At 38.6% G+C, this 25,126-nt stretch overlaps 2 protein-coding genes and 1 long non-coding RNA gene across 3 annotated transcripts; 1 reads left to right on the forward strand and 2 right to left on the reverse strand.

Annotated features, from left to right (window-relative positions):
* The first annotated feature begins 244 nt into the window (after positions 1-244).
* Positions 245-14,792, forward strand: LOC127171263 (uncharacterized). The gene is made up of 4 exons (XR_007828489.1): positions 245-472; positions 2,233-2,382; positions 11,076-11,165; positions 11,284-14,792. It is a non-coding gene; the product is annotated as an uncharacterized LOC127171263 (long non-coding RNA).
* Positions 5,597-12,839, reverse strand: atp1a1a.3 (ATPase Na+/K+ transporting subunit alpha 1a, tandem duplicate 3). Its single transcript, XM_051119555.1, has 22 exons — positions 12,694-12,839; positions 12,441-12,554; positions 12,275-12,334; positions 11,875-12,078; positions 11,491-11,604; positions 11,267-11,401; positions 11,028-11,145; positions 10,678-10,946; positions 10,286-10,594; positions 10,012-10,146; positions 9,739-9,931; positions 9,439-9,614; positions 9,211-9,347; positions 8,955-9,105; positions 8,707-8,875; positions 8,473-8,627; positions 8,275-8,398; positions 8,047-8,192; positions 7,800-7,930; positions 7,552-7,653; positions 7,346-7,437; positions 5,597-5,731 (listed from the first exon to the last, which is right to left on the reverse strand). Exons 1-22 carry the CDS (start codon positions 12,703-12,705, stop codon positions 5,703-5,705), a joined length of 3,075 nt encoding a protein of 1,024 aa, XP_050975512.1. The 5' UTR covers positions 12,706-12,839; the 3' UTR covers positions 5,597-5,702.
* Positions 14,793-18,190: 3,398 nt separating the features above from the next.
* Positions 18,191-24,385, reverse strand: LOC127171119 (sodium/potassium-transporting ATPase subunit alpha-1-like). Its single transcript, XM_051119568.1, has 22 exons — positions 24,280-24,385; positions 23,821-23,931; positions 23,599-23,658; positions 22,836-23,039; positions 22,629-22,742; positions 22,403-22,537; positions 22,202-22,319; positions 21,857-22,125; positions 21,413-21,721; positions 21,169-21,303; positions 20,897-21,089; positions 20,635-20,810; positions 20,396-20,532; positions 20,167-20,317; positions 19,919-20,087; positions 19,681-19,835; positions 19,481-19,604; positions 19,073-19,218; positions 18,815-18,945; positions 18,581-18,682; positions 18,398-18,489; positions 18,191-18,314 (listed from the first exon to the last, which is right to left on the reverse strand). Exons 1-22 carry the CDS (start codon positions 24,289-24,291, stop codon positions 18,286-18,288), a joined length of 3,072 nt encoding a protein of 1,023 aa, XP_050975525.1. The 5' UTR covers positions 24,292-24,385; the 3' UTR covers positions 18,191-18,285.
* Positions 24,386-25,126: the final 741 nt, after the last annotated feature.

The following is a 25,126-nucleotide window of genomic DNA, read 5'->3' on the forward strand; positions in this document are numbered from 1 at the left end:
TATGCAAAACACATATTTTGCTTATTTTGAATAATATAATTACAAAAATATTTGATGTAGCATACTTTATCTGGCAGTATTTACATTAATTGAGTGATAGGCAAGTAAATGCATATTTTGAAGCAAAACGGAAGAAGCAGGAGATTTAAACCCAAAACTCTAAAATAAGCATGTTGACACTTGGTAGTTCCCGCCCCCTGAAATAACCGCCTTTATCTCTTTGCGTCAGATACCCGCACGTTACGCAGCCCCCTCCTCTCTCTGTTTTAACCGACGCACAAATGTTCGCGCGTTCACTCAAGGGACGGAATCACTGCATATTAGGTTAGCGTTTTCTTCAGTGCCATGCTATGTTAAGTTATATATGTCAGAAAACTTTTTAAAGAGTTTGATAGAACTGGAGGTTTGTGGAATGGCTCTGGAAAGTTTCTGATTGGATAATTCAAAAAGCGGCAAAATGCAGAGTTCAAAGGTAAGAAATTAACTGGATGGCTAGCAAATACCTGAACAGGTTGTTTAAGCAAAATAGAATTCGTTTTGCTATATAAAATTTGGTATATAAGCTATAAAACATTTAAATGTTATTTGTCAGGTAAGTTATCATGAGATGCAAAGAAATTAACTTATTTGAGAATTGTGTAAGCTTTGAAACGATCCATTTGTTTGTGACTGTAAGTGTTGTACATTCTTTATATGAAACCTGTTATTATATTATGATGTTCAAATATTTATTATTCACATTATTATCACTTTTTGTGCTTTTATATATATAGAGTGGCGGAAACGCCCCCCTTTAGGACTGTGTAATCTTTTTTCTGTGAGAACAAATTTAGATTATTATAGTTTTAGTGACAATGACATAAATTAAAAACAAAGTATGAAAAATGTCTTTTCAAGTTATTAAATTTTTTAACAAAAAAGTAATTTGTACCAAGAGGGTGTTTCGCCCCATAGGTGGGGTAAAACGCCCCCTTGGTACAAATTAAATTAAGTCTGACAAAGCTATTTTGTTTAAACATTTACAGCAAAATCATAGTACAGGCAGTTTTAGCTTAAAATTAAAAAGAATATAATCAATAATTATGAATTACAGAAATATAATAGCTTATTTGAAACATTTTGTTAGCTGATGCTAACTGGCTAGCTAACTAACAACCTGATGCTAACCTGAGGTAATTTTTGAATATAAAATCCAAATATTTTTATTCAACCAGCTAGTTAGAATTCATTTGATGGAAAAACAAAGGATTTGATATTCAGAACAGAGTAACTACAGTAATTGCCCTTTGCAATCGTATGCAATTGCCCATTGCATGTGTTCAGAAAGGTTATTATAGTTTTAGTGACAATGACATAAATTAAAAACAAAGTATGAAAAATGTCCAGTTTTTTTATGTGATTAGATTTTTTTAACTGCTGAATACCAGTACATACCCATTCTCTTTTTTTCATACTGTTGAAAAAAAAAAAAGATTAATATATTTTCATTAAATAACTAATGCTCCCTATCTACAGGCCCTACTGTTCTCATATGATATATAAATGTGATGTTCTACAAAACAAGCTTTAAAACACTTTTTTCTTACTGCTGAAAATTAGATAATTTACTGCGAAATCCGTTTTCTCTTCGGTGCATCACCAGTGTAAGCTTCATGGTGAAAACTTCTACATCAGTCTTGTCAATGTAGTCCATAGTTACAATAAAAATGTATCTTGATTTTATCTTGTGTTTATTTTTAGGAAAAACAGTAGTGGGGCATTTTCCCCCACTCCACCATATATATACTTTTTAATGTTTTTAAAGTCAAACTCAATATTTTCCCTCATTACAACATTTAACCCAAATGAAAAATATAGTGCGCTACAATAATGTATACTTACATTAAATGAAGAACTTTCAGCACCACTATATTGGTTGACACTTTTATTCATGGAATAAGTTAATAATGGCAAATGTGAAAAAAATATTTTCAATACTGGGACTGGTAACCAAAAAACTATTGCTATTATGTGATGTTAACACTGCAATTCTCTGCACTGCAGTTATTTTCTTAATGGTTTAAGTGGCAAAAAAAAAAAAACTTTGTGTGTGTCTGTGTGTGTGAAGAAGTTGTGAATAACTGTGTCTGAATTATCTTTGCTGTATTAATTATAATAACTGTTGATTGTCCGAAATTAAATTGTGAAAAGAGCATCTTATTTTTCTCTTCTTTCTGATGATCTTAACTGCAGATACAATTTGAACGTCTAAACCAGCAAATCCCCCTTTTAACCATGAATTGGGTACATCTCTGCCAGCAGTTTCTCCAGCATCGTCACTGCCACCTCTCTTGATTCTTCCTGCTTTTTTGGGCCCCCAAGTCAAGACGGGACACCAGAACAGTGAGTTTTAATTTGATCTTCTTGAAACTTTAATAGGAATTTTTCTGAAGTTAAGAAAAAATGATACAATGTAACATTCACTACTTTCCATGTGCATCGGAAGTGCCAGGTCTCAGGAGCTGTACATTGTAGCCTTAGTTCTTGTGTTCATATCCGAATGGAATCCAATTTAAATTATTGACTGTTCACACTGTGTATCACATTTGTTCAGATCCGATTTGTGTCCGTGGTGCTTTTTTGATTTTACTGGTTTCTGTAGCTCTCCTTATGACAACACAGACACAGGTTGGTTCTTTAGAATGGACGTTTTTATGTCTTTTGCACATTTGACGTCTTAACGCCATAACACCACAACGCCTTAACGCCTAAATGCCTAAACGCCTAAACGCTTTAACACCTTAACACTGTGGGAACTGTATTCGTAAATAAGCATAGTACAAACACATCAGACATTATACAACAAACAGTCATTGTTTTGATGTCATTAAACAAGTGAAACAAATTAATTACAAGCTAATTACAAAAGAATTAATCATGAAACAAATGTACAGAAACAGCAGTTCCAGTTTCTATGGCAATAACGTTGCATTGGTATGCTTGTGTCAAAACAACAATAACAGCAATACAGTTTGCAATACAGATGACAACATGGTGCTATTGCGCTAGATTATACTGTTTTATGAGTCAGCGGTAAAAAAATAGGAAGCTGGAGGGCATGGTCTCAAAACTCAAAGGGATGTGTAGACTAAGCAATATAGCCATTTTCCGCTTGACCTGCACTTTGCAACAACACAACTTTGTTTTTACAAAGACATTCAGCATGTTATCTACAAACAGCGTTTGACATGTTGATGTTTTGTGTGGTTTAAGAAAGTGACATAAGCAAAAAATCAATGCAAAATCCAGTCTGAGCAGTCTAGAACGGATTTCCAGAAATGCAGAAACAGACTGGAACACAATTTTCACAGTTTCCAACATGTGTATGTAGTTTTAATATTACGTGAACTAACAGACTACACAGTCTTCAAATAAGTCAAGTGTGTGTGCATGTGTTTTTTGCATTAGAAATATTGTGGTTATTGTTTTCTGATTTGATTTTAGTGACAGGATTTTTTGTTAACTTTCAGAAGATTCTTTTCTCCAGGGAGGTGGTCATTCTGTTTCACAGTGTAGATCAAAGATGTCCGCAAACACAAAGTACTGTATTCTTTCTACAAAGGCTTGAGATGGAGGGGTACAGACCAAATCCATTGTAACATGTGCAAGTTTTGGACCCATAGTTGATGGTAGTTCACATGCATCATGTTCCATTGTGGCCAAAGTCTGGCTGTGTCTTTAAGATTGACCCAAGACAAATGTCTCTCAACAACATTTTGTTGTTAGTGTGAGTAAATACAAATAGAAGTAGATCCTCTACAGTATCGAATGATGTTCTGATCACTCTAATCAAAAATGACAGAGCAATTCTTGCCATTATCAGGAAAAAATGCAACTGAACACTCTGACGTGTTTGCTGAAGTCAGAGGGTTCGTGAGAGGTCATGCTCGGATTCCATCTGCAGTTCTTTGGGTTGACATCACTGCCTGTTGAGGCTGCTGGTGCAGATGTGTCGATGGATCGAGATGGTTTCCCTCCCCACCATGAACTTCGGCTTATAATCATACTGTCTCAGCTGCTCAATCCATCTGTGCAGGATCAGAAGTTTATGACCTGAGACAGAAACTGAAGCATGGTCAACACCTGATGGACCGTGTGGACATTGAAACACCACCCATGAAGAAGTGCCATCTCTCAGTAGCCCAGACACAGGCAAGGGCTTCACACTCACTGACAGGTGACAATAGTTGGACTGTCAGGGTCAAAGTGAGCTAGAATGGGTGGTGTGTTAAGCTGGGACATCATCATATGGACAGCCTTGGAGCATGCTGCAGTCCAGTTACATGGCTTATCTATCTTTAGTAACTGAGGTGGGGTGCTGTGGTTTGGAAGGGTTCTGGTGGAAGAATGTAGTGGCACTCTAAAAGAATCCAGTCGCAGGAGGTTGGCACCCCACTCAGGAATATAGAAGGAAATGATGACAGGTGTTTGGGGCCATAGCGGACTGGGACTCAAAGACCACCAAGCATAGATAACCATAGATAGATGTGGCAAATGTGAAAAGAATGGGTATGTACTGGTATTCAGCAGAGATGCTACAGCACTTGTATCCATTAACAGTGGAAGGTTCACCTCACCTAGAAGCACAGTACTCATTTCATTGCAGTTATTAGAGGCAGGCCATTGTTGCTTCTGTGATACTTGTGTAGCAGGGGCTAATCGGCTTTAGCAAAGTGATTTTTTTTTCAAAGATTTGTTTATTGCCTATATTAGGACAGGTTAGTATTTAGACAGGAAGCAAAGTAAGAGAGAGGGAGGGGGTGGGTCCATGAGCCAGGACTCAGGATGCCAGGAGCACAATGGCACTATAGGTTGGTGTGCTGCCCACTAGGCTATTGGTGCCGACAGCAAAGCGATTTTTTTTTAGGCACTTCCTTCATGACTGTCCTCATGCAGGACGCCCTTGAATTGTGAGAGCTAGAGCCACAGTGGCTACAGAAAACTAAACTCCTGTGGCTTCTTTGCAGCTCTGTAGGCTGTGCCATCTGTGAGATATACTGTGAAACCACCAAACCAGCTCACCCACGAATAGGTGGTTCACCAGGCATGAGAAAAAATAGCACTAACTCAGCCATCTTTCTCACTAATGTTTTGTTTAAACTGACTCAACACTTAATAAGAGCTCAATTCTATCAGAAATACTCAGAAGGCAGGTGAATGTTTACATTTATTGCATAAAGAATTAACAGATTAAAAGAGTAGCAAGCTACAACAACTATGTGTAGATGTATGTGAAAGTTAGGCATAGGCCCTGTCCTTAGTCCCTATCCTGGGGATGCAGATTCAGCTGGTCCTGACTGAAGATGAAGGCAGGGGCGGAGCCTAAGCTCTGCTATACTTGGAAACTGAATATTTGAAATATTTTTCTTTCATTTGTCTTGGTGATCATTCAAGGGTTCGCTGAATTCTGTATTTTAGTGATGCCAAGAGTGTGGATTGTATTTTGCTGCAGTAAATGCAATTACATATACTTTTGTGCACTGGCTTTTTTAAGTTACTTGGATACTAGTTTTAATCATTATAGTTTCATAAACAAAATTTTAATGACACAAACAAATTCAGTTTTAGTTTTAATCTGACACATTTATTTACTTAAAACTCATTTTGAAAATATACAAATTAATGTCTTCTTGTACAGGTTCCCAAAAGAAAGTGTCCTTGTTTTAGTAGTATGTTTCTTTTTCCACCCAGCCTGAAACAAAACAGCACAACTGTTAGTTCATTCTTAACCTCTAAAAAGAATTAAACAAAACAAACTACAGTATTTGTAAACAGAAGTTCCCCTTCAAGGGAACTTGCACAGCATACTCTAGAGGGCACTATGGAGTATGCCATGTTTACCGCGCAACCCATTACGTGATGAGCGGAGTGCCCAGAAGTATAAGAGGGCTCCTGCAATGCACGTCATCAACTTTTTTGTCTTCAAAAGCCATTTGCTTGTTCCGCGTGTGTGGAAACCCCGTGGAGAAAAAGTCGAGCGAGGGCTTTAGGAAGTGTGTGCCTCCGTGTCCCAGATTTCTGTCACCTGAGGACACACTTCCTAAAGCCCTCGCTTGACTTTTTGCCTTGTGTCTTGGTAAGGAGCACATATGTTCAGTGCTCTAGGGTACTCAATGCGTTTATTGTGATACCTTTTCAATGAGAAAGCTCCACTCACACTTGCTCTTATTCTTGAGGGAGGGATGTGGGATAGGCATCTGCGTCTCGTAGCTCAGGTTCCGCTGCTGCCGAGGCACGGCGGAAACTCACGTCGTGGGATGTGCAGGTTGAGCACGCAGAGAAGTTTGAGAAGGGTTTGGATCTTTATAGATCTTCTACCACAGGCTTAAGCGATCTACGAGATTCAAATGCTCTTTCACTTGGGTCAGCTGGTCCTACGAATAGTGCTTTCCCTTTTTCTCTGATCTCCATACTGAATTGGGTAAAACCATATTCTGCTTGACATCTTTTTTTAACACGCATATGTGAAGATGCGCCCTGTGGAAGAGATGCTTGTGGGTTATCTCTCCCAGAGTGAGTCACCTTCTTTGAAGACTCCTGTCCTGCCATCCAAGCCACTTCAGACCACATAGGCATTTGAATGGCAGGGCATATGTGGCAGCGGGTCATGCGGGGGGGCTTTGCACGCTATGGCCATGCTGCAAGCTTGACCTGCTTGAAGACATGGATGAAGATAAGGGTTTGCCTCTGAGGCAATCAAGAAGTAAGGATTTGGCTCTCCGTGCTGCTAAGCAAACTGCTGCTGCTATTGGGCAAGCAATGACGTAATGGTGGCAATGGTGAGACGTGTGTGGCTAAATTTAGCTGACATTGGGAGAAAAAATAAGAAATTTCTATTTGATGCTCCACTTTTGCCTTCCAGGCTTTTCTGTTAAGGCGAGAGGTACATTCCTTACCGGACCAAGTCTTCCCCTAAAACCTCTGAGGAGGTTGTCACGATCTGAGGATCGTAGGCAGGACCAGAAATATTGCATGGCAAACCTTTCCAGGAGTTGAGTGCAGAGGAGGCGTGACACTAAGTGAAAGCGAGGGGACCTCAGGAAGGTGACTGACCACCAGCATTGACACCAACACCATGCCTTTCTGATTTTCCTCCTGAGCATCTTCTACCAAAAGCATGTTCTACTTCTGCCAAAAGCATGTCCTAAAAGGTTAAAAACATCTGCACTAGAGGACGCAATGCAAGTTCCCTTGAAGGGGAACATCTCAGGTTACGCATTTAACCATGGTGCCCCAAGAGTGAATGAGAGACTGAAAGATGCTTGGGAAGCAGAAATGTTAGATATATAATGAAAGGACATATTACCTCCTGGGTTCTGCCTAAGGAGATATTTTCTAATTTCATCATAGATGAAAATGAGCAATGAATATGGGAAGCCACAGAACCACCACATTGGTCTAAATGAAAAAAGACAACAGGGTTAATTAATTTAAAAAAATGCTTTACAGAAATGTATGGCCTTTTCAAGGAGAGGTAAACAAGTCTCATTAAAGCTTTCAGATTCCACCTACTTCAGTGGATACATTCGGACAGCAACATCAATGCCTGGGCAGTAGGATAAGAACGCGGCCAGAGCAGTTTCCTCAAACAGACCAAAGATGAGGATTCTATTCCTAAGAAAGAAAAGACATACAAATAATGATCAATAAAACTGGCCAGACTAGAGCTACAATGTGCAGCAATGATCTAGAACTGAACAAACAATTCAGTCTGATAGATATTAGGCCAGTATTTTATGGCTTATTTGATGTGTACATACTTCATTCCCTGCTGAAAGATGGAAAGCCTCCTGGTCTTGCAGATGAGCAAGTCAGTCCATTGCACAACTACAATACTGCTGAAGAAGGCTGTGTGGCATGTGAACTCCACAATCTTTCTGCTCTCATAGGTCTGCATCAGACAAGTACAAACAAATTAAAAGATTTAAAAGACTTATTTAAAAGACTGATATTTCTATAAAAATGTTGGTTCACACTTGTCAAGTTTGATAGAGCTGTGACACCTACCCACTGCTGGCCATAGCTGTCTTCCAGGTCATTGAGATATTTGTCTTCCCAACCAATTCGAATTCCTACCAGATCCCAGGGCAAGAATCCATTCTCAGCAAGAATTACAAAGTAGGTAAAGAACCCGCCGACAGCTTGCATCATGCCTACAATTTAAATATGAAGACATGTAAGAAACGAACAGAAATTAACACCTGGAGTGCTCTGTAAAGAATAGTATGCTCTTACCAATTTGACCATAGCTCATACTGATGAGCCTCTCATTCACCAGCCTATCTGTTTCAGCATTTCTGGGTTGTCTCTTCATGATGTCACTTTCAGCAGTTTCATAGGCCAGTGAGATAGCAGGAACCTGTAGCAAGAAATATAAAGGAGTACATTAATGCATGCACATTTTACAGTTTTACAGTAAGTTATTTTCCCTACCATATCAGTTCCCAGGTCAATGCAGAGAATGGTGACGGTGCCCAAAGGTAAAGGAATATTAGCAATGATGAACATAAGGAAGGGTGAGATCTCAGGGATGTTACTGGTCAACGTGTAGGCGATAGACTTCTTCAAGTTGTCAAAGATCAGACGTCCTGAAGTGGAAGACATGTTTGAAAAGTATCAAAGTAATCTTAAATCGTCACCTATTGAGTTCTCAATAAAATGTCATACCTTCTTCTACTCCGGTGACAATTGAGGCAAAGTTGTCGTCTAGAAGGATCATGTCAGCAGCCTGTTTGGATACGTCAGATCCAGCAATACCCATAGCCACACCAATGTCAGCCTTCTTCAGAGCAGGAGAATCATTGACACCATCACCGGTTACAGCTACAATGGCACCCTAAACAGAGAAAGAATGCATTAAAATGCTAGTTGCTGGACAAAATCTTTTAGTATCAGCAGGATCAGTCTGACGATACCTGTCGTTGACACCCTTCCACGATAATCAGCTTTTGCTGTGGAGAAGTTCTGGCGAACACAATTTCTGCATGGTATTTGAGGATCTCATCCAGCTGTTCTGAGGTCATACTCTTCAGTTCTCCACCATGGACCACACAGGCCTTAGCATCTCTGAAGGTACATTTTTTATTAGTAGACACATGGAAAACTTCTACTTGCTAAACTTTGAAATGAAGGGAATACATTTCTTGTAAGTGGCAGAAGTTACAAGTTTACCTTGGATTAACCTCTCCAACAGGAATTCTCAGACGAGCTGCAATATCATCTACAGTCTCACTGCCTTCAGAGATGATACCAACACCTTTTGCAATAGCCTTTGCTGTGATTGGATGGTCTCCAGTAACCATAATAACCTGTAACAGAAGAATCATATTTATCATTTGATCACTAAATGGGATATATTCTCAGCATATTCAAACAGTCAATCTTGAATGCTGACGAGACCTTGATTCCAGCACTCCTGCATTTGGCCACAGCATCCGGTACAGCTGCACGAGGAGGATCGATCATGGACATGAGGCCAATAAAACACAAGTTCTCAGTTGGGAAGTTCACGTCATCAGTATCAAATGCAAAACCCTCAGGAAACTGGTCATCAGGGAGGGAAAAGTGGCAGAAGCCTGTGAGGGAGAATGCAGAATTATTCATATGTGCTGCAATTTACCATTCTGTGTTTTCTGTGCATTCTTCTGTGGCTGTAAATTAATTGCTTTTCCAAATGAGAACTTGGTAAGGTGGCATTACCCAACACTCTTTCTCCAAGACCCCCAAGTTCTACATAAGCATTTTGAAAAGCATCTTTTATTTCATCATCCAAAGGCTGCTCTTTTCCTTGAATCAAAATAGTAGAGCATCGATCCAAGATTCTCTCAGGGGCTCCTTTCATCACCAGCAGGTGCTTAGACTCTGAGGGATTGAGATTCTTGTGGATTGAGAGCTAGAAAATAAGGAGTGCTGTTAGGATGACCAGTCAAATCTGCAAATCTGCAAAATCACAGAACACCTCAATAAAAATACCTGATACTTGTTGGTGGAGTTGAAAGGAATCTCAGCAATCTTTGGGTACTTCTCTCTGATTTCAGTGACTGAACCACAGCACAGCTCAATACACTTCAACAGGGCAGACTCTGAGGCATCACCAGCTGTCTCTCGCTACAAAACAGATGTTTTTGATAAGAAAACCTGCCACTCTCTACGACACTAGTAAGAATGTATATTCACAATTGAAAGTTGGGAGGTTTTAAATGCATTTTCAATGTATTTCTAAACTCTGGATATTAAGATAGCACACCATAAGGACTGGGAGATGGTTCTGATTTGATAGGAAGACAGCACGATTGCAAAGGCCAGCAACACGTGCAAGAGCAGACCAAGTAGCCGAGCTCCTGTCAAATGAGGTTCCACTCTGGTTCTCTGTGGTGTCTGCGATATGAATCTGGCTGTCGAACCACATGTGAGCAACGGTCATTCGGTTTTGGGTCAAAGTTCCAGTCTTGTCAGAGCAGATAGTGGAGGTTGAGCCAAGGGTCTCCACGGCTTCAAGATTCTTCACCAGGCAGTTTTTCTTCGCCATGCGTTTGGCGGTCAGAGTCAGACATACCTACATTAAGTTACAAGTTAAGTAATACTTTCTGGCTCAGTTGAAGCCTACTTTGGCTTTAGAAGTGTGCATCTCTGACTTACAGTTACAGTGGCAAGGAGACCTTCAGGTACATTAGCAACAATGATTCCAATCAAGAAGATGACAGATTCCAACCAAGAGTAACCAAGAATCAGGGAGAGAATGAAGAAGGTGACACCCAGGAAGACGGCTACACCAGTGATGATGTGGATGAAGTGCTCGATCTCTTTAGCAATTGGTGTTTTTCCACCTTCCAGGTTGGAGGCAAGAGTAGCAATACGACCCATGACAGTACGGTCTCCGGTGTTGATGACAATCCCTCTGGCAGTACCTATTGAATATTGTTGTGTTCAAGCATCATTTAAGACATTGAGGCATTCATTTTATCCATAAAGCTATTTGAACTTTATACCGTCAACACAATTGGTAGAAAAAAATGCAATGTTTCTTGTCTCCAAAGGGTTTTCACTAGAGAAGTCAGGATTACGAGTCTGGGGCTCAGATTCACCAGTGAGGGAAGAGTTGTCCACCTGGAAAGGAAAGCAAGTAGGTATGTTTAATGAAAACTCTTACTGCAGTATGCAAAACACATATTTTTGTTATATTTAATACAAGAATGCAATATTTTTGCTGTAAAATTCCTGTTTTTACTTTGCATCCATGTGCAGAGATGACACGAATATCAGATGGGATTCTGTCTCCACTTTTGACCTCCACAAGATCACCTACAACTACCTCCTCAGCGTCGATGACCTTTTTCTCTCCATCACGTACAACCAGGGCTTTCTACATGACAATATATGTACATAAACATCAATATCCTTTGTACATTGTGAAAACTATTTTTGGCATATAGAAAATTTACATTTTTCTACCTGAGGAACGAGGTTCTTGAACGAATCCATGATTTTAGAGCTCTTGGCTTCTTGATAGTATGAGAAGCATCCATTGATTGTGACAACAAAAGCAAGCACAAGTCCCAGATATAGCTGCAAGAAAATAACATAATTAGTCATCAGTTTTATTTGTTTATCCAAAGTTTGCAGAACACTTATTAGGAGAATAATTCACTGGGAGAGGTGTTATATTAAACACATTGTTCAAGAGCATTATGGTTAAGAGCTCAGATCTTTAATTAATTAAACATACCTTTCTTAAAATGGCTCAGGGTTTATGTAAATAATGACGTTACTAGGTTTACTGACATATGAACTATTTATGCAAATGTAGAAATATAGACAGAATATTTTTTCTCATACATTGTCATTTGCTGGTTCTTCTTCTGAGGCAGCCTGGATGGAATATGCAAAGAAGCAAAGAAATGCACCAATCCACAGCAGTGTCTGGAATCCACCAAACAGCTGTCTGCAGAACTTGACCCATTCTGGAGTCGTAACAGGTGGAGTCAAGGCATTTGGTCCATCGCGGGCTAAGATTTCCTTTGCTCGGGAAATGGTCAAACCCTGCCACAAGTTATAAAAATAGAGCAATTAAAGGCGTACAGAAAACTGATGCTCAGAAATAATATGTGGCTACAGATGCATTGTTACCCTTGCCAACAAAAAGGTAAGTCATTTTCCACAAAACGTAATCATTTATTTCACATAAATGATTGAAAATAGAAATAATGCATCATTCTGGATGATAATGCATACTCACCTTGGTCAGATCAGTGCCATATTTTCGGCTAAGCTCTTCCAAGGTCAACTTGTGGTCTTCCTGCAGAAAGGTAATGAATATGCAAATAAGCAAAGAAATTCACCAATCCAGTGTGGATTTTGGAATTAATCATTCAATTAATCAGAAATCAATAATGATTTCTTACCAGTTCCACTTCTTTCTTCAGTTCCTCCATGTCCTTTTTGTTCTTTTTCCCCTTTTTGGGCTTTTTGACTCCATCTTCTGATGTTGCTGCCAATTTGTACTCATCCTTCCCTGTCTGTCACACATAAAACAACAAAACCTATATATAACACACACAACCAGATCTCCCAAAAAATCACCTTAAATGAATGAAATGCATGCATAATGAAAGAAATGAAGCAATGAATCCAGCAGTATAGCTTTTAGTCACTTACCCCGAGCCCCATTTTCCTTACTGCTGTTCACTAAAAATTCAGTGATTTCAGGAGTCTGGTCTTGGATACAGAATTTGAGGCTGAAGTCCCTGTGTGTCCAAACCAGGTTCACAGATTTATACACTGCCAACTCACCTGTTTAATAGGGAGGTGTTCAGGCAAAATATAGGGAGGAGTTTGTCAGGTATCATTTAGTTCTAGGATTTCTTTTACCTTTATTTATAGAGGTAGGTCATTTCTTGACACCCAGGTGAAGGACTGGTTTATTAACTGTTGTCTTATCAGTAGATCTATGGCTTGTTTGCGTCACTTTTGAACATTTTTTTTCATTTACATGGAGAAAATGATCTATAAATTGTGTTCTATGGCCCCCAATATCTAATGAATCACTTTGCACTTTAAATATAGGACATTTTAACATGTTAATGCTATCTGTTGTCAGTCAAAAGACTGTTAAGGCCTCCATGTCCTTCACACTGCCTTCAGGTTTAGTCCACTTTTATGCCTCCAGCAGCATCACACAGATGTGGGTGCCGCAAACATCACTTTGCATTCATATATAGTTGGAATGATTTCTCTCTTGAGTTTGCATTGATGTGTATGTCCCACACTTGAATAATAAATGAAAAAGCCTTGTTGAGAAATGCAAAGAATTTTGTGATGAAATCCCAAAGAGCCTTTATGATGAATAAACTGATGACCAGGATTGTCAGAATATGGCCATCATGCATAAACTTACTGTCATTGTTGTTCCCTCTGATTTACTAGTTAAAATCTGCAATACATTTAAAATATTAATATAAACTGTTGTGGTGTTTATTGTAGGATTTGTTGATATATGTACAATATTTAATATTCAGCTCATTCCATTTATTGGGAGTAATCCAAAATGATTTTTTGGTTAGATTTAACAAGAAAATACTGAAAACCAACATTACTAAACTGTCTAACTGTCTATACTTTTATGCATGACTAAAATAGCTTGAGTTACTGTATCCACTTTTGAAGAACATGGGTAACTAATTGACACTAGCCATTGACTTCCATGGTAAGGCAAAAAAAATTAAAAATAAAAAAATACTATGGAAGTCAATAGGGATCATCAACTGTTTGGTTACTTCTTTTGGTTCTTTAAAATATCTTCTTTTATGTTCAACAGAAGAAAGAAACTCATACCGGTTTGGAGCAACTTCAGGGTGAGTAAATGATGACGTCTTGCTAAGGATAACTCAAGATAAATGACTTGCTATTTCATGCATTCTGACTTATTTACACTGTTAAAGAGTTGGATTCTCATGCTAAACATGGCCAAAGTTTAATAAAAAACATGTTGGATTATGACAGAGTATTTTGGTTCCAAATACACTCCTTCAGGCAGTATTTTCAAGTATGGCTATGTATGAAGTCATAAAGGGCGGATTGTTTTTTCGGAAAGTTTTTTTCAAGTATGGCTATGTATGAAGTCATAAAGGGCGGATTTTTTTATATGGGCATTTCTCCCAGAAGAGTGCATGCACACATCAACCAGAGCGAGGTCAGGTGCACGCCCATCAGCTTGCTTTATTCGGGTTAAGGAAGTCGTTGGCAGCACTGCACAGATTTTTCATTTTGTTTCTAGATTATGAAATCAACAGTGTTATTTTTTTTAAGTTGTGGGGAAAAGATAACCTTGTTCAGCTTCCCAAAACTCTTTTATGAAATAATTGCATACTTTCTTATTTTTATCACCTTTGACCATTTTTACATGAAGTAAAATAATGACTGTGTAAATGATGCCCAAGTATCTAATGAATTAATTTGCTTCTGTTCAATGGCAGAATCCATCGTTAAAAGTTAAAATTTGCATATTATATAGGACCTTCTCAGTGTTAATGTTGAAAAAGATCTGTTGTCAGTCAATAGACTGTCACAGCCTTTATGTCCTTCACAGTGTCTTAAAGTTTAGTCCACATGTATGTCTCCAGCACAGATGTGGGTGCAGCAAACATCGCTTATCATTCAAATACAGTTGGAATGATTGCTTTTTAATTTGCATTGTTTTCCAAAACTCTTGTTACCTGTTTGTGTGTCCCACAAATAAATAATCATTGAAAACATTACTTAGCATTTCTTTGTGAAATTATGTGAACTGTTTCTGATTGTTTTCAGTGTATAAACCTATTAACATTGCTGAATAGAAATATTACATCATAAAAGTGGATGTTGTATGTTGTTCATGTATAAATTAACTATTTATATGTTTATGCATGACTAAAATGGCTTGGGTTACTATTTCCACTAAACTCTATTTAATGTTCTTACAAATTTTTAGAGACAAAAGCTCCAGCTCCACTGATCATATTGGTGAAAATGACCAGATTCTGCAACATTATGAAAATATATTTTGAGTATATAGTGTTAATAAATGCAAGTCACTGTCATTGACAGTGAGACTTTCTTCTTGAGAAAACATTACCTTTCCAATGAAATCTCTCTTTGTTTAGGCTAAAAACAAGTCTGGTCACACCTGTAAGTTACATATGATATTACAACCTGAGTATTTTCTTGTTTTAGGTAGGGTTGGAGATATTTAACAATATAGATAGGTTAAAAAAAAAGACATTTAGAAGAAAGTGTTCTTATGCAACAGAGTCATAACTCTTGATAAGAGTCTCTACAGCCCTCATGTCCTTCAAAACGTCAAAACATATTGTACCATTAGTGTCACGTGGCTGAAGGTACCGGAACCATCAAGTTGCATTAGTTTGGAACAACTTGAGGGTGAGTAAATGATGACAAAATTAATTCTTGGGTGACCTAAGGTTTTAAATATTTGGAGAAAAACAGCCCAAATTCAACTAAAGTTGAAATAATTATAAGGAAAATAAAAACTGTCATATGATTAACCAAACCCAGGAGGAAAAGATAACCTCAAGGAAAAGGCACCAACCCACTGCAGAAACACCAAGACTATTTACACTGAATACAGTATGCTACCAACTATATACAAGGTGCATGGAAACGCCAACCAGAACAGAGATCACAACAATGATAACAGAGGACATCATTGTCATTGCTATAGACCTTCAGGCTAGCGCCATATTTAATTTTCGACACGGATGAAAGCAGGGCTGTGAGGGGCTGAAGTACAGTGTGTTCAATAGGTTGTATTGGTATCTAACAACATACTGATTATTCTGGTGATGAAATGACTTCTGAAATGGACAATATCCATAAAGTAATTTCAAAAGTTGTGGAACCTTTATAAAGAGTGTGCCACTGTAAGCTGTGAGACTGTAAGGCGTTTTTATTTACATTAAATTTAGTAGGGTGTTAAATTCTAACCTGAAGTCTAAATATTGCTGCCTCATGCATATCTCCATTACAGTTGGTATTTATTGCTTTGTGTATCTAACCTAAATTATTTTACAATTTTAAAACAAATCCATCTGTTAGAACAATGCGCTTGTCTTTCTTTTAGAATCACAAATAACAGTCTTTCTTAAAACAGGTTATTCAACTCTTTTTCATTATCCAGAGAATGACACCAAGTCAGAATCAACAAACTGTTCTCGTCTTTTAAAATGCATGACTCAAAGCATGCTTTTTGTAATTTGGCCAGTGAACCGTCCAGTGAACCATCATTTAACCTTTAACTGTGTGAGAAAAGCTTGAAACCTGCTCTTTTATCCATTTCTCAAGGCAAAGATTAGTTTTAGGAAGGTGTAGATTTAGACAAGATGTACAGGATTTTTTTTCAAATGCTTGGAGTGAATAATTGATAGAAATCTTAGCAAGGTCACGTTAGTTGAAAACAGTTGTGACAAGCACTGCACGTCACCTGTAACCTCCATCTTCATCATAGACGCCTTTGCTCTACTGAAAACTCACAGCTTTTTAGTCAGAAATAGATCTTTTCCTGCATATCTGCATACCATGTTACTGGAAAAATCATTCTTACACATTCTCATAAACACGTCAAACAAACTTGCTGCTTGATAGTGTACAGGCATTTTTTTTTTAATCAAGTGTTTCCACATGAGCAAAAGAAATGACTATCTACTGCTCCACCCATGTGCTGTGGTTAGGAAATCCCCATTCTTTCTAAGGTCGTCACCTTTAGTTGAAAAGGAAGTGCTCATATAGTTGCCATTCTATAGCTCTTCTGATGAATATATACCCGTATGTACTTGTATAAACTTGATATTTACCTTTTATATATATAAAGGGTTCAGTAATATTTGATATGCAGTACACTTTATCTGACAGAGTAATAGGCAAGTAAATACAAACTTTGTGAGAAACATGAAGAAGCAGGAATTTTGAATCAAAACCCCAGAAAGTAACGTGGTGGCACGTGGTAGATTTTTTTTCCCCTCAAACTACAATTTAAAATGTTCAGCTTTCAAAATTCATAATGCAATAATCAAAATGACTGTATTTCACCCTCTACGTCATACCAGCACTTGAGAATCCACCTACACCAAGCCCTGTTTTCCTTATTACAATTTATACTTATAATATACAGGAAATACTTCCATCAGCCACTCAGATAGACAAATCCATGTGTCCAAACCAGGTTCACAAATTTGTACCCTGTCAACTCACCTACTTTAAGGGAGGAGTTTAGGAAAATGTGGGAGGAGTTTAACAGGTGTCGTCTAGCTTTAACATTCATTTAACCTTCAAAATGAGATGCTTTCTTATTTTTTTGGATAGCCAAATGTCAGTTTCAAAGGTAAGTGAAGAATGACTAAATTGTAATAAATCTGATAAATCAAACTGCTACCATATATGCGAATAATTAATCACTACTAGTTTTGTTCGGACCTTACCCTTGTTTTGAAAACAATTTTCTGTTTAGTCAGTCAACAGAGCCTCACAGCCCACATGTTTGGCTTATTTCCTTAAAAGTTTATAACACAGCTGATAGTGACATCATTGTAAAAAAAAAAAAAAAAAAAAAAAAGTTTTTATGATGAAATGTTTGACTGGTGGTGTTCAGCATGTTCTGCTGGTTTCACTGATATGTATAAACACATCTCACACAGCCTACATGCCACATGACCTTTATGATACCAAGAAGCTATTGAAACTCTTAGTATTATGGACTCAATTCCCAGAGAAGGCAAGTACTAATAAATATAGACTGATATATGTAAACAACGTAAGCGACTTTGGATTAAATAAGTCTGCTAAATGCAGCAGTGCAATTATAAAGGCCTATTAAACTTTGTGGAGAATCAGCATTGAGCATGTGAGCCTATGCTGCACTGAATAGGCAAATTTTTTTTTTTTTTTTTTTTACATACTGATTTAAATGCTGACTATCAGATTGTCTATCAGTAGACCCCTGCTGGTAGATGATGTAACTACACCATGACTCTATGATGAATTTCTACATGGTTTTTAGATTATTTGTTATTTTATAAGCCCTGTGCATACTTTTTGCATGGTCACTATTTTTATGTTTTGTTCTAGATTAATAAAACACACACACAAACACACAGAGATTCAGCTCAATAAAATTTATTAAACATTTATTTGCTGAAAAAACACAGAACTGTATAACTTTGAGAAAAATGTCTCTGGAAAATTGTACATCTTCTTGTTTTAATAGTATGTTTCTTTTTCCACCCAGCCTGAAAACAAAATAGCAATGAAATTAGATTTCATTCTTAATCTCTTAAAGCAATGAAACACTGTAGAGAAAATCTGTTATTACCTCCTGGATTCCGTCGTAGCAGGTATTTTCTAACTTCATCATAGATGAAGATGATAAGTGAGTATGGGACAGCAGTGAACCACCACAATGGTCTGCATGAAAGAACATCAATGTTTCAATTCCTCGTGCTATTCGAATGAAAAGATCTGAATGTGAAGATCGCAATTACTTGTGTTCGCTCACCTTAGAGGATACATTCTGACGGCAACGTCCATGCCTGGGCAGTAGGACAAGAAAGCTGCCAGAGCGCCTTCCTCAAAAAAGGCAAAGATAAGGACTTTGTTTCTTGGAAAGAAGAAAAGAACAATTTATGATTAGGCTTTAGAGGTGAGCAGCCTCAAGCTGCAACTGAACAAACAGTCCACTAATACTTTATGGCTTCCTTGAAGCTTGATTGCATCCCTTTTGTTTACATACTTCATTCCCTGCTGTACGATGGAATTTCTTCTGGTCTTTACAATGACCAAGTCACCCCACTGCACAACCACAATGCTGATGAAAAATGCTGTGTGGCATGTGGACTCTATAACCTTTCTGGCCTCAAAGGTCTGCATCAAACAAATAAAACACACAAGAACAAAGCAATGTTTATAAAAAGATTTAAAAGGCTGATTAGTGCTATACTATAGAAGCTGTGTTATTTCACATTTGGCTTGCCAAAGCTTTGACTCTTACCCATTGTTGGCCATAGCTATCTTCCAGGTCACTGATAGATCTGTCTTCCCAACCAACTCGAAGTCCTGGCAGATAACTGGGCCAGAATCCGTTCTCACTCATAACCACAATGTAAGTAAAGAACCCTGCAGCTGCTTGGATCATACCTAAAAAGAAAAACCAAGACGATAAAATTAATTGCTTGCCCATTGTCATATATGTTGAGACTAAGAGTACACTCTAAAAAATGCTGGGTTAAAGGCAACAAAGGTAAAATATAGACAAATCCAGCAATTGGGCTGTTTTGACCCAGTGGTAGGGTAACTACCCAGAAGGCTGGGCTAGTCCATATTTTACCCAGCGCTGGGTTGTTTTTAAAATAGCAGTTTTTAGAGTGTATTTGCTCTTTATAAGCAAGAACGTGCTTACCGATTTGACCATATGCCATACTGATTAGCCTCTCGTTCACCAGCCTGTCTGTTTGAGCATTTCTGGGTTGTCTCTTCATGATGTCATTTTCTGCATTTTCATAAGCCAGTGAGATAGCAGGAATCTGGTAACAGTTTAAAATTAATTAAAAACAGAATGCATCATTTAAAGTTCTCTACAGTAATAGTAATTTCTCTTACCAGGTCAGTGCCCAGGTCAATGCAAAGAATGGTGACAGTGCCCAGAGGTAGAGGAATACCAACAAGAACAAACAAGAGGAAGGGTGACATCTCAGGGATCTTACTAGTCAGCGTGTAGGCAATGGACTTCTTCAAGTTGTCAAAGATCAGACGGCCTAAAGTGGAAGATACGTTTGAGAAATAAGTATCTAAGTAGCCTTTATCATTCATCAGTTAAATTAAGATTTCAATATCATACCTTCTTCTACTCCAGTGACAATTGAGGCAAAGTTGTCGTCTAGAAGGATCATGTCAGCAGCCTGTTTGGATACGTCAGATCCAGCGATACCCATAGCGACACCAATGTCAGCCTTCTTCAGAGCAGGAGAATCATTGACGCCATCACCGGTTACGGCTACAATGGCACCCTGATAGGAGAAATAAAACGAATTAGAATGGTACTCTGATAGGATCAACAGGATCTGATAGACAACTATCTGACAGTACCTGTCGCTGACAACCTTCCACTATGATCAGCTTTTGCTGTGGAGAAGTTCTGGCGAACACAATTTCTGTATGGTGTTTGAGAATCTCATCCAGGTCGCTATCATTCATGTTCTTCAGTTCTCCACCATGGACCACACAGGCCTTGGCATCTCTAGAAATACACTTTGCATTAGATATCTAGAGCAATTCCACACTCCATATCTGAAACTGTTTGACATAATTGGTTTACCTTGGATTGACCTCTTCAACAGAAATGTTCAAACGTGCAGCAATGTCTTCCACAGTCTCATTGCCTTCAGAGATGATGCCGACACCCTTTGCAATAGCTTTTGCTGTGATTGGGTGGTCTCCAGTAACCATGATAACCTGTATGAGAAGAGTCATTAATTTATATTACTTTGAATGAATAATCTTAGCTGTAATTGAATGGTCACAAGTAATTATTATCTGATTGTATGATGACAACACCTTGATTCCAGCACTCCGACATTTGCCCACAGCATCCGGTACAGCTGCACGAGGAGGATCAATCATGGACATGAGGCCAACAAAACACAGGTTCTCAGTTGGGAAGTTCACATCTTCAGTATCAAATGCAAAACCCTCAGGAAACTGGTCATCAGGGAGGCTGTAGTGGCAGAAACCTTTACGGGAGAACATTAAGTTCTGTAAATTACTATTCTCTGGTTTAATTCTCTTCTGCAGTCAAAACTTAGTAAGGTGGCTTTACCCAACACTCTTTCTCCAAGACCTCCAAGTTCTACATATGCATTTTGGAATGAATCTTTCATTTCATCATCCATAGGCTGCTCTTTTCCATGAATCAAAATAGTTGAGCATCGATCCAGGATTCTCTCAGGGGCTCCTTTCATCACCAGCAGGTGCGTAGACTCTGAGGGATTGGGATTCTTGTGGACTGAGAGCTAGAAAAGGCATATGAAGAGCTGTTAGGATGACCAGACAAATCCGCAACATCTCCAAAGAACACTTCAAGAAAAATACCTGATACTTGTTGGTGGAGTTGAAAGGGATCTCACAAATCTTTGTGTACTTCTCTCTCATTTCAGTGACTGAACCACAGCAGAGCTCAATACACTTCAGCAAGGCAGACTCTGAGGCGTCACCAGCTGTCTCTCGCTGCAAAACAGATTTGATTGCATTTGATTCACTAGTTAAACTGGCTACTGGAAGTTGCAAGTCATAATGTAGCTCACATAGATATTAAGACCACTAGAGGGAAACTCACGCTAAGGATTGGGAGGTGGCTCTGTTCAGCACGGAAAACAGCACGATTGCAAAGCCCAGCGATACGTGCGAGGGCGACCCAAGTAGCAGAGCTCTTGTCAAATGCATTTCCACTCTGGTTCTCTGTGGTGTCTGCTTCATGAATCTGGTTGTCAAACCACATGTGAGCGACAGTCATTCGGTTCTGGGTCAGAGTTCCAGTCTTGTCAGAGCAGATAGTGGTGGTCGAGCCAAGAGTCTCCACAGCTTCAAGATTCTTCACCAGGCAGTTTTTCTTTGCCATACGTTTGGCGGTCAGAGTTAGACACACCTACATAAGTAGACACAAGATAAGCAAATTGGCTCAAGCATACTAAAATATGAACAGGATTTATTTATTGATTGATTAAAAAAATTCTGAAACACTAATCATCCAAAGTATAACTAAACAGTCACTCTGACTTACAGTCACAGTGGCAGGGAGACCTTCAGGGACATTAGCGACAATGATACCAATCAGGAAAACAACAGCTTCCAACCAGCCATATCCAAGTAGCAAGGACAGGATTAGGAAGGCCACACCCAGGAAGACGGCTACACCAGAGATGATGTGGATAAAGTGCTCAATCTCTTTAGCAATTGGCGTTTTCCCACCATCCAGACTGGAGGCGAGTGATGCAATACGACCCATGACGGTATAGTCACCGGTGCTGATGACAATCCCTCTTGCGGTACCTTGCGGTAGGAATTTAGTTGTTCAGCTTGTCCAGTATTCAATATCTCACATACTACAGATATTTTTTTTTGTTACCTTCAACACAGTTGGTAGAGAAAAATGCAATGTTTCTTGTCTCCAGAGGGTTATCATGGGAGAAGTCAGGAGCACGAGACTGGGGCTCAGATTCACCAGTGAGGGAAGAGTTGTCCACCTGAAAAGGTAGAAGCCAAGTCTCATAAAAACGCATTGATGGGATATATCGTGTTTGACATTTAGAAATGCTTTAGATCTTACCTTGCATCCGTGTGATGCGATGATACGGAGATCAGCTGGGATTCGGTCTCCACCTTTGACCTCCACAAGATCACCTACAACTACCTCCTCAGCATTGATGATCTTTTTCTCTCCATCACGAATCACCAACGCTTGCTACGTGACCACAGCAGAACAATGAGTGATTTTGTGCCACGGGAAAGCAAAGTTTGAACATAAAATGTTTTATAAGTGGCCACTGCTGTACCTGAGGAATGAGGTTCCTAAAAGATTCCATGATCTTAGAGCTCTTGGATTCTTGATAGTACGAGAACCATCCATTGACGATGACAACAAAAGCAAGCACAAGTCCCAGGTACAGCTGCAAAACCACAGTTAGGTTTTTAGAAATTGACAAACTGTGTGATAATGTACAGTTCGTAAAAATGAAGATAAAACTTTTTTTCTGTCATACATTGTCATTCGCCGGTTCTTCCGCAGAGGCAGCCTGGATTCCATATGCTGTGAAACAAAGAAATGCACCAAACCACAGCAGTGTCTGGAATCCACCAAAGAGCTGCGTGCAGAACTTGACCCATTCTGGAGTCGTAGGAGGCGGGGTCAGGGCATTTGGCCCATCACGCTCCAAGATCTCCTTTGCATGGAATGAAGATAAGCCCTGCCATAGAGTATGAACATTGAGTAATTACATCAATGCAGAAAAAAAAACTAGAGGCTACTTGAAATTAACAACATTTGAAGAGTTCAGATGCAAAAGCTCCTAAATCCATCTGACATTTTTCTTTAAAATTAGCATTTCTTTCTGGCTACTTTGTATAGGTTTCTATGTAATGACTGGAATTTAGCGAGTTTGAAGTAAAAGTATTTGATGGGCATATACTATGTGTCAGGACCATTCACTCAGTATCGTTACCTCATGGCTTTTAGCTGGTTTTGCATCTGAACTCTTCATTTGTAAACACCTACACATATTTCTATGCAATGCCAAAACAGTACAGTGTCTTGATTAAACAGGACATGTATTTTAACCTAAAACATTTCAGTTTTATCAAAACAAGCCAGTTTATGCATTTTTTTTTAACTAAAAGATAATGATCATTAACTAGTGTTTGTCAATTGTCTGTATGAAAACAGCACAATTTCATACAGACAATTTGGAGCAGCACAAAAAATGACTGAAAGATAACGTCTAAAATTCTCATTACACCTCTGCTCACCTTGTTCATGTCAGTGCCGTATTTGCGAGAAAGTTCATCCAATGTCAGCTTGTGGTCATCCTGCAGAAGAGCAAAAATATCAAAAAAATCTAGAAATCAAAATTTTGTACAGCATAATAATGTGCAGAAAATAATGAAATAATGTAGTTTTATGAGTATAGATGAGAAACGTTTCTTGGTGGCTATAGTTTCAGATATGTAATGTATACATTAATTTCTCACCAGCTCCACTTCTTTCTTCAGTTCGCTCACATCCTTCTTTTTTTTACCCTTCTTTGTCTTTTTGTGTTCATTCTCAGACGTTGCCGTCAACGTGTAGTTATCATTCCCCGTCTAACAAACATAAAAACATATATGTGACACAAAAGAACACCTTACCTGATTGGAAGAGAGTAAAAGATGAAATCTATACAACAAATCAAACACCCAATCAAGCAAAGTGACTGGAATTGCTGTGGAAAGGACCAGCATACACCAGCATGAGTTTCCATGCAGGCTTATGCTGGTTTGGTGCTAGTCTGTGACGCTGATCAACCAGCATGGTCTGGTAAAGCTTGTTGACCACAGCTAGTTAAACTAATGAAGCATCCAGTTTGGGCCCAACCAGATCACCGGCATCCAAAACACAACATATGCAGCTTGTTTCACAAGATATGATGGAGATAACAATAGTCCACTCACGCCAAGCCCCATCTTCCCAGTTTATTTCAACCCAAATTTTGGATTTTAGAAGTCCTGTCGGCCTTTCTGGAGACACAAGTGCCTGTGTGACCAAGACAAGTTCACAAAATTTATATTCCGCCAACTCACCTGTGTTTTGGGGAGGAGATCTGAGATATTTAGGGAGGGGTTTAGCACCTGTCATCCTTAACCTTTCATTTATTTAACCTTCATCCATTCAGGTAAGTCATTTTGGTGGTGACCTTAATGAGAAGGACTGGTTTGGGTGTTTTATTCATTGATAGAACTATTAACTTGCCAATAGCAATTTATCCAGTATTATGTTTATATCCACAACTAATATTTTTGCTATTACTTATATACTTAATAAATATGTTATATTAATGTATATTTTTAATGTAGTTTTATTTAGTACATTTTTAACACAATTTACATTGACCTCTCCATTGCTTTTGTGCAAAAAGTCTAAGACATGTCCACTTATTCAATAGTAAACAATCTAAAAGCAGCTTGTTCATGCCTAAACAGAAGGACAGGAAAGCTGCCAGAGCAGTTCCACAAACAGACCAAAGAGTACAGCTTGGTTTCTATGAAATATATGAAGATAAATTGATGATAGCTTTCATTTTCTCTGCTTGTAGCCTTTGGGGCCGTTGGAGGTGGAATGAGCAGTCATGAGCTGGAACTGAACAAACAGCCCACTCTGATAAATATCAGTCCAATGTTTTATGGCTGCTTTGAAGCCAAAAAATTTGTTTACATACTTCACTCCTTGCTGTAGGATAAAATTGTTAGTCTTATAGAGGATCGGGTTGGCACTCACATGACTCATAGGAGCAAAGTCTAT

This window comes from Labeo rohita, chromosome 1 (genome assembly GCF_022985175.1).
Source record: "Labeo rohita strain BAU-BD-2019 chromosome 1, IGBB_LRoh.1.0, whole genome shotgun sequence".
Taxonomy (NCBI): Eukaryota; Metazoa; Chordata; class Actinopteri; order Cypriniformes; family Cyprinidae; genus Labeo; species Labeo rohita.

Excerpts from the sequence above, each read along its gene's own strand:
- LOC127171119 (XM_051119568.1), bottom strand. Across the intron at positions 22,538-22,628 it reads TTAGGAACCTCATTCCTCAG|CAAGCGTTGGTGATTCGTGA; the intron begins GTACAGCAGTGG and ends GTGGTCACGTAG. Across the intron at positions 18,946-19,072 it reads ATAGCTATGGCCAACAATGG|ACCTTTGAGGCCAGAAAGGT; the intron begins GTAAGAGTCAAA and ends TGTTTGATGCAG.
- atp1a1a.3 (XM_051119555.1), bottom strand. Across the intron at positions 12,335-12,440 it reads TGAAGAAAGAAGTGGAACTG|GAAGACCACAAGTTGACCTT; the intron begins GTAAGAAATCAT and ends ACCTTTCTGCAG. Across the intron at positions 8,628-8,706 it reads TGTCACCGGAGTAGAAGAAG|GACGTCTGATCTTTGACAAC; the intron begins GTATGACATTTT and ends CTTCCACTTCAG.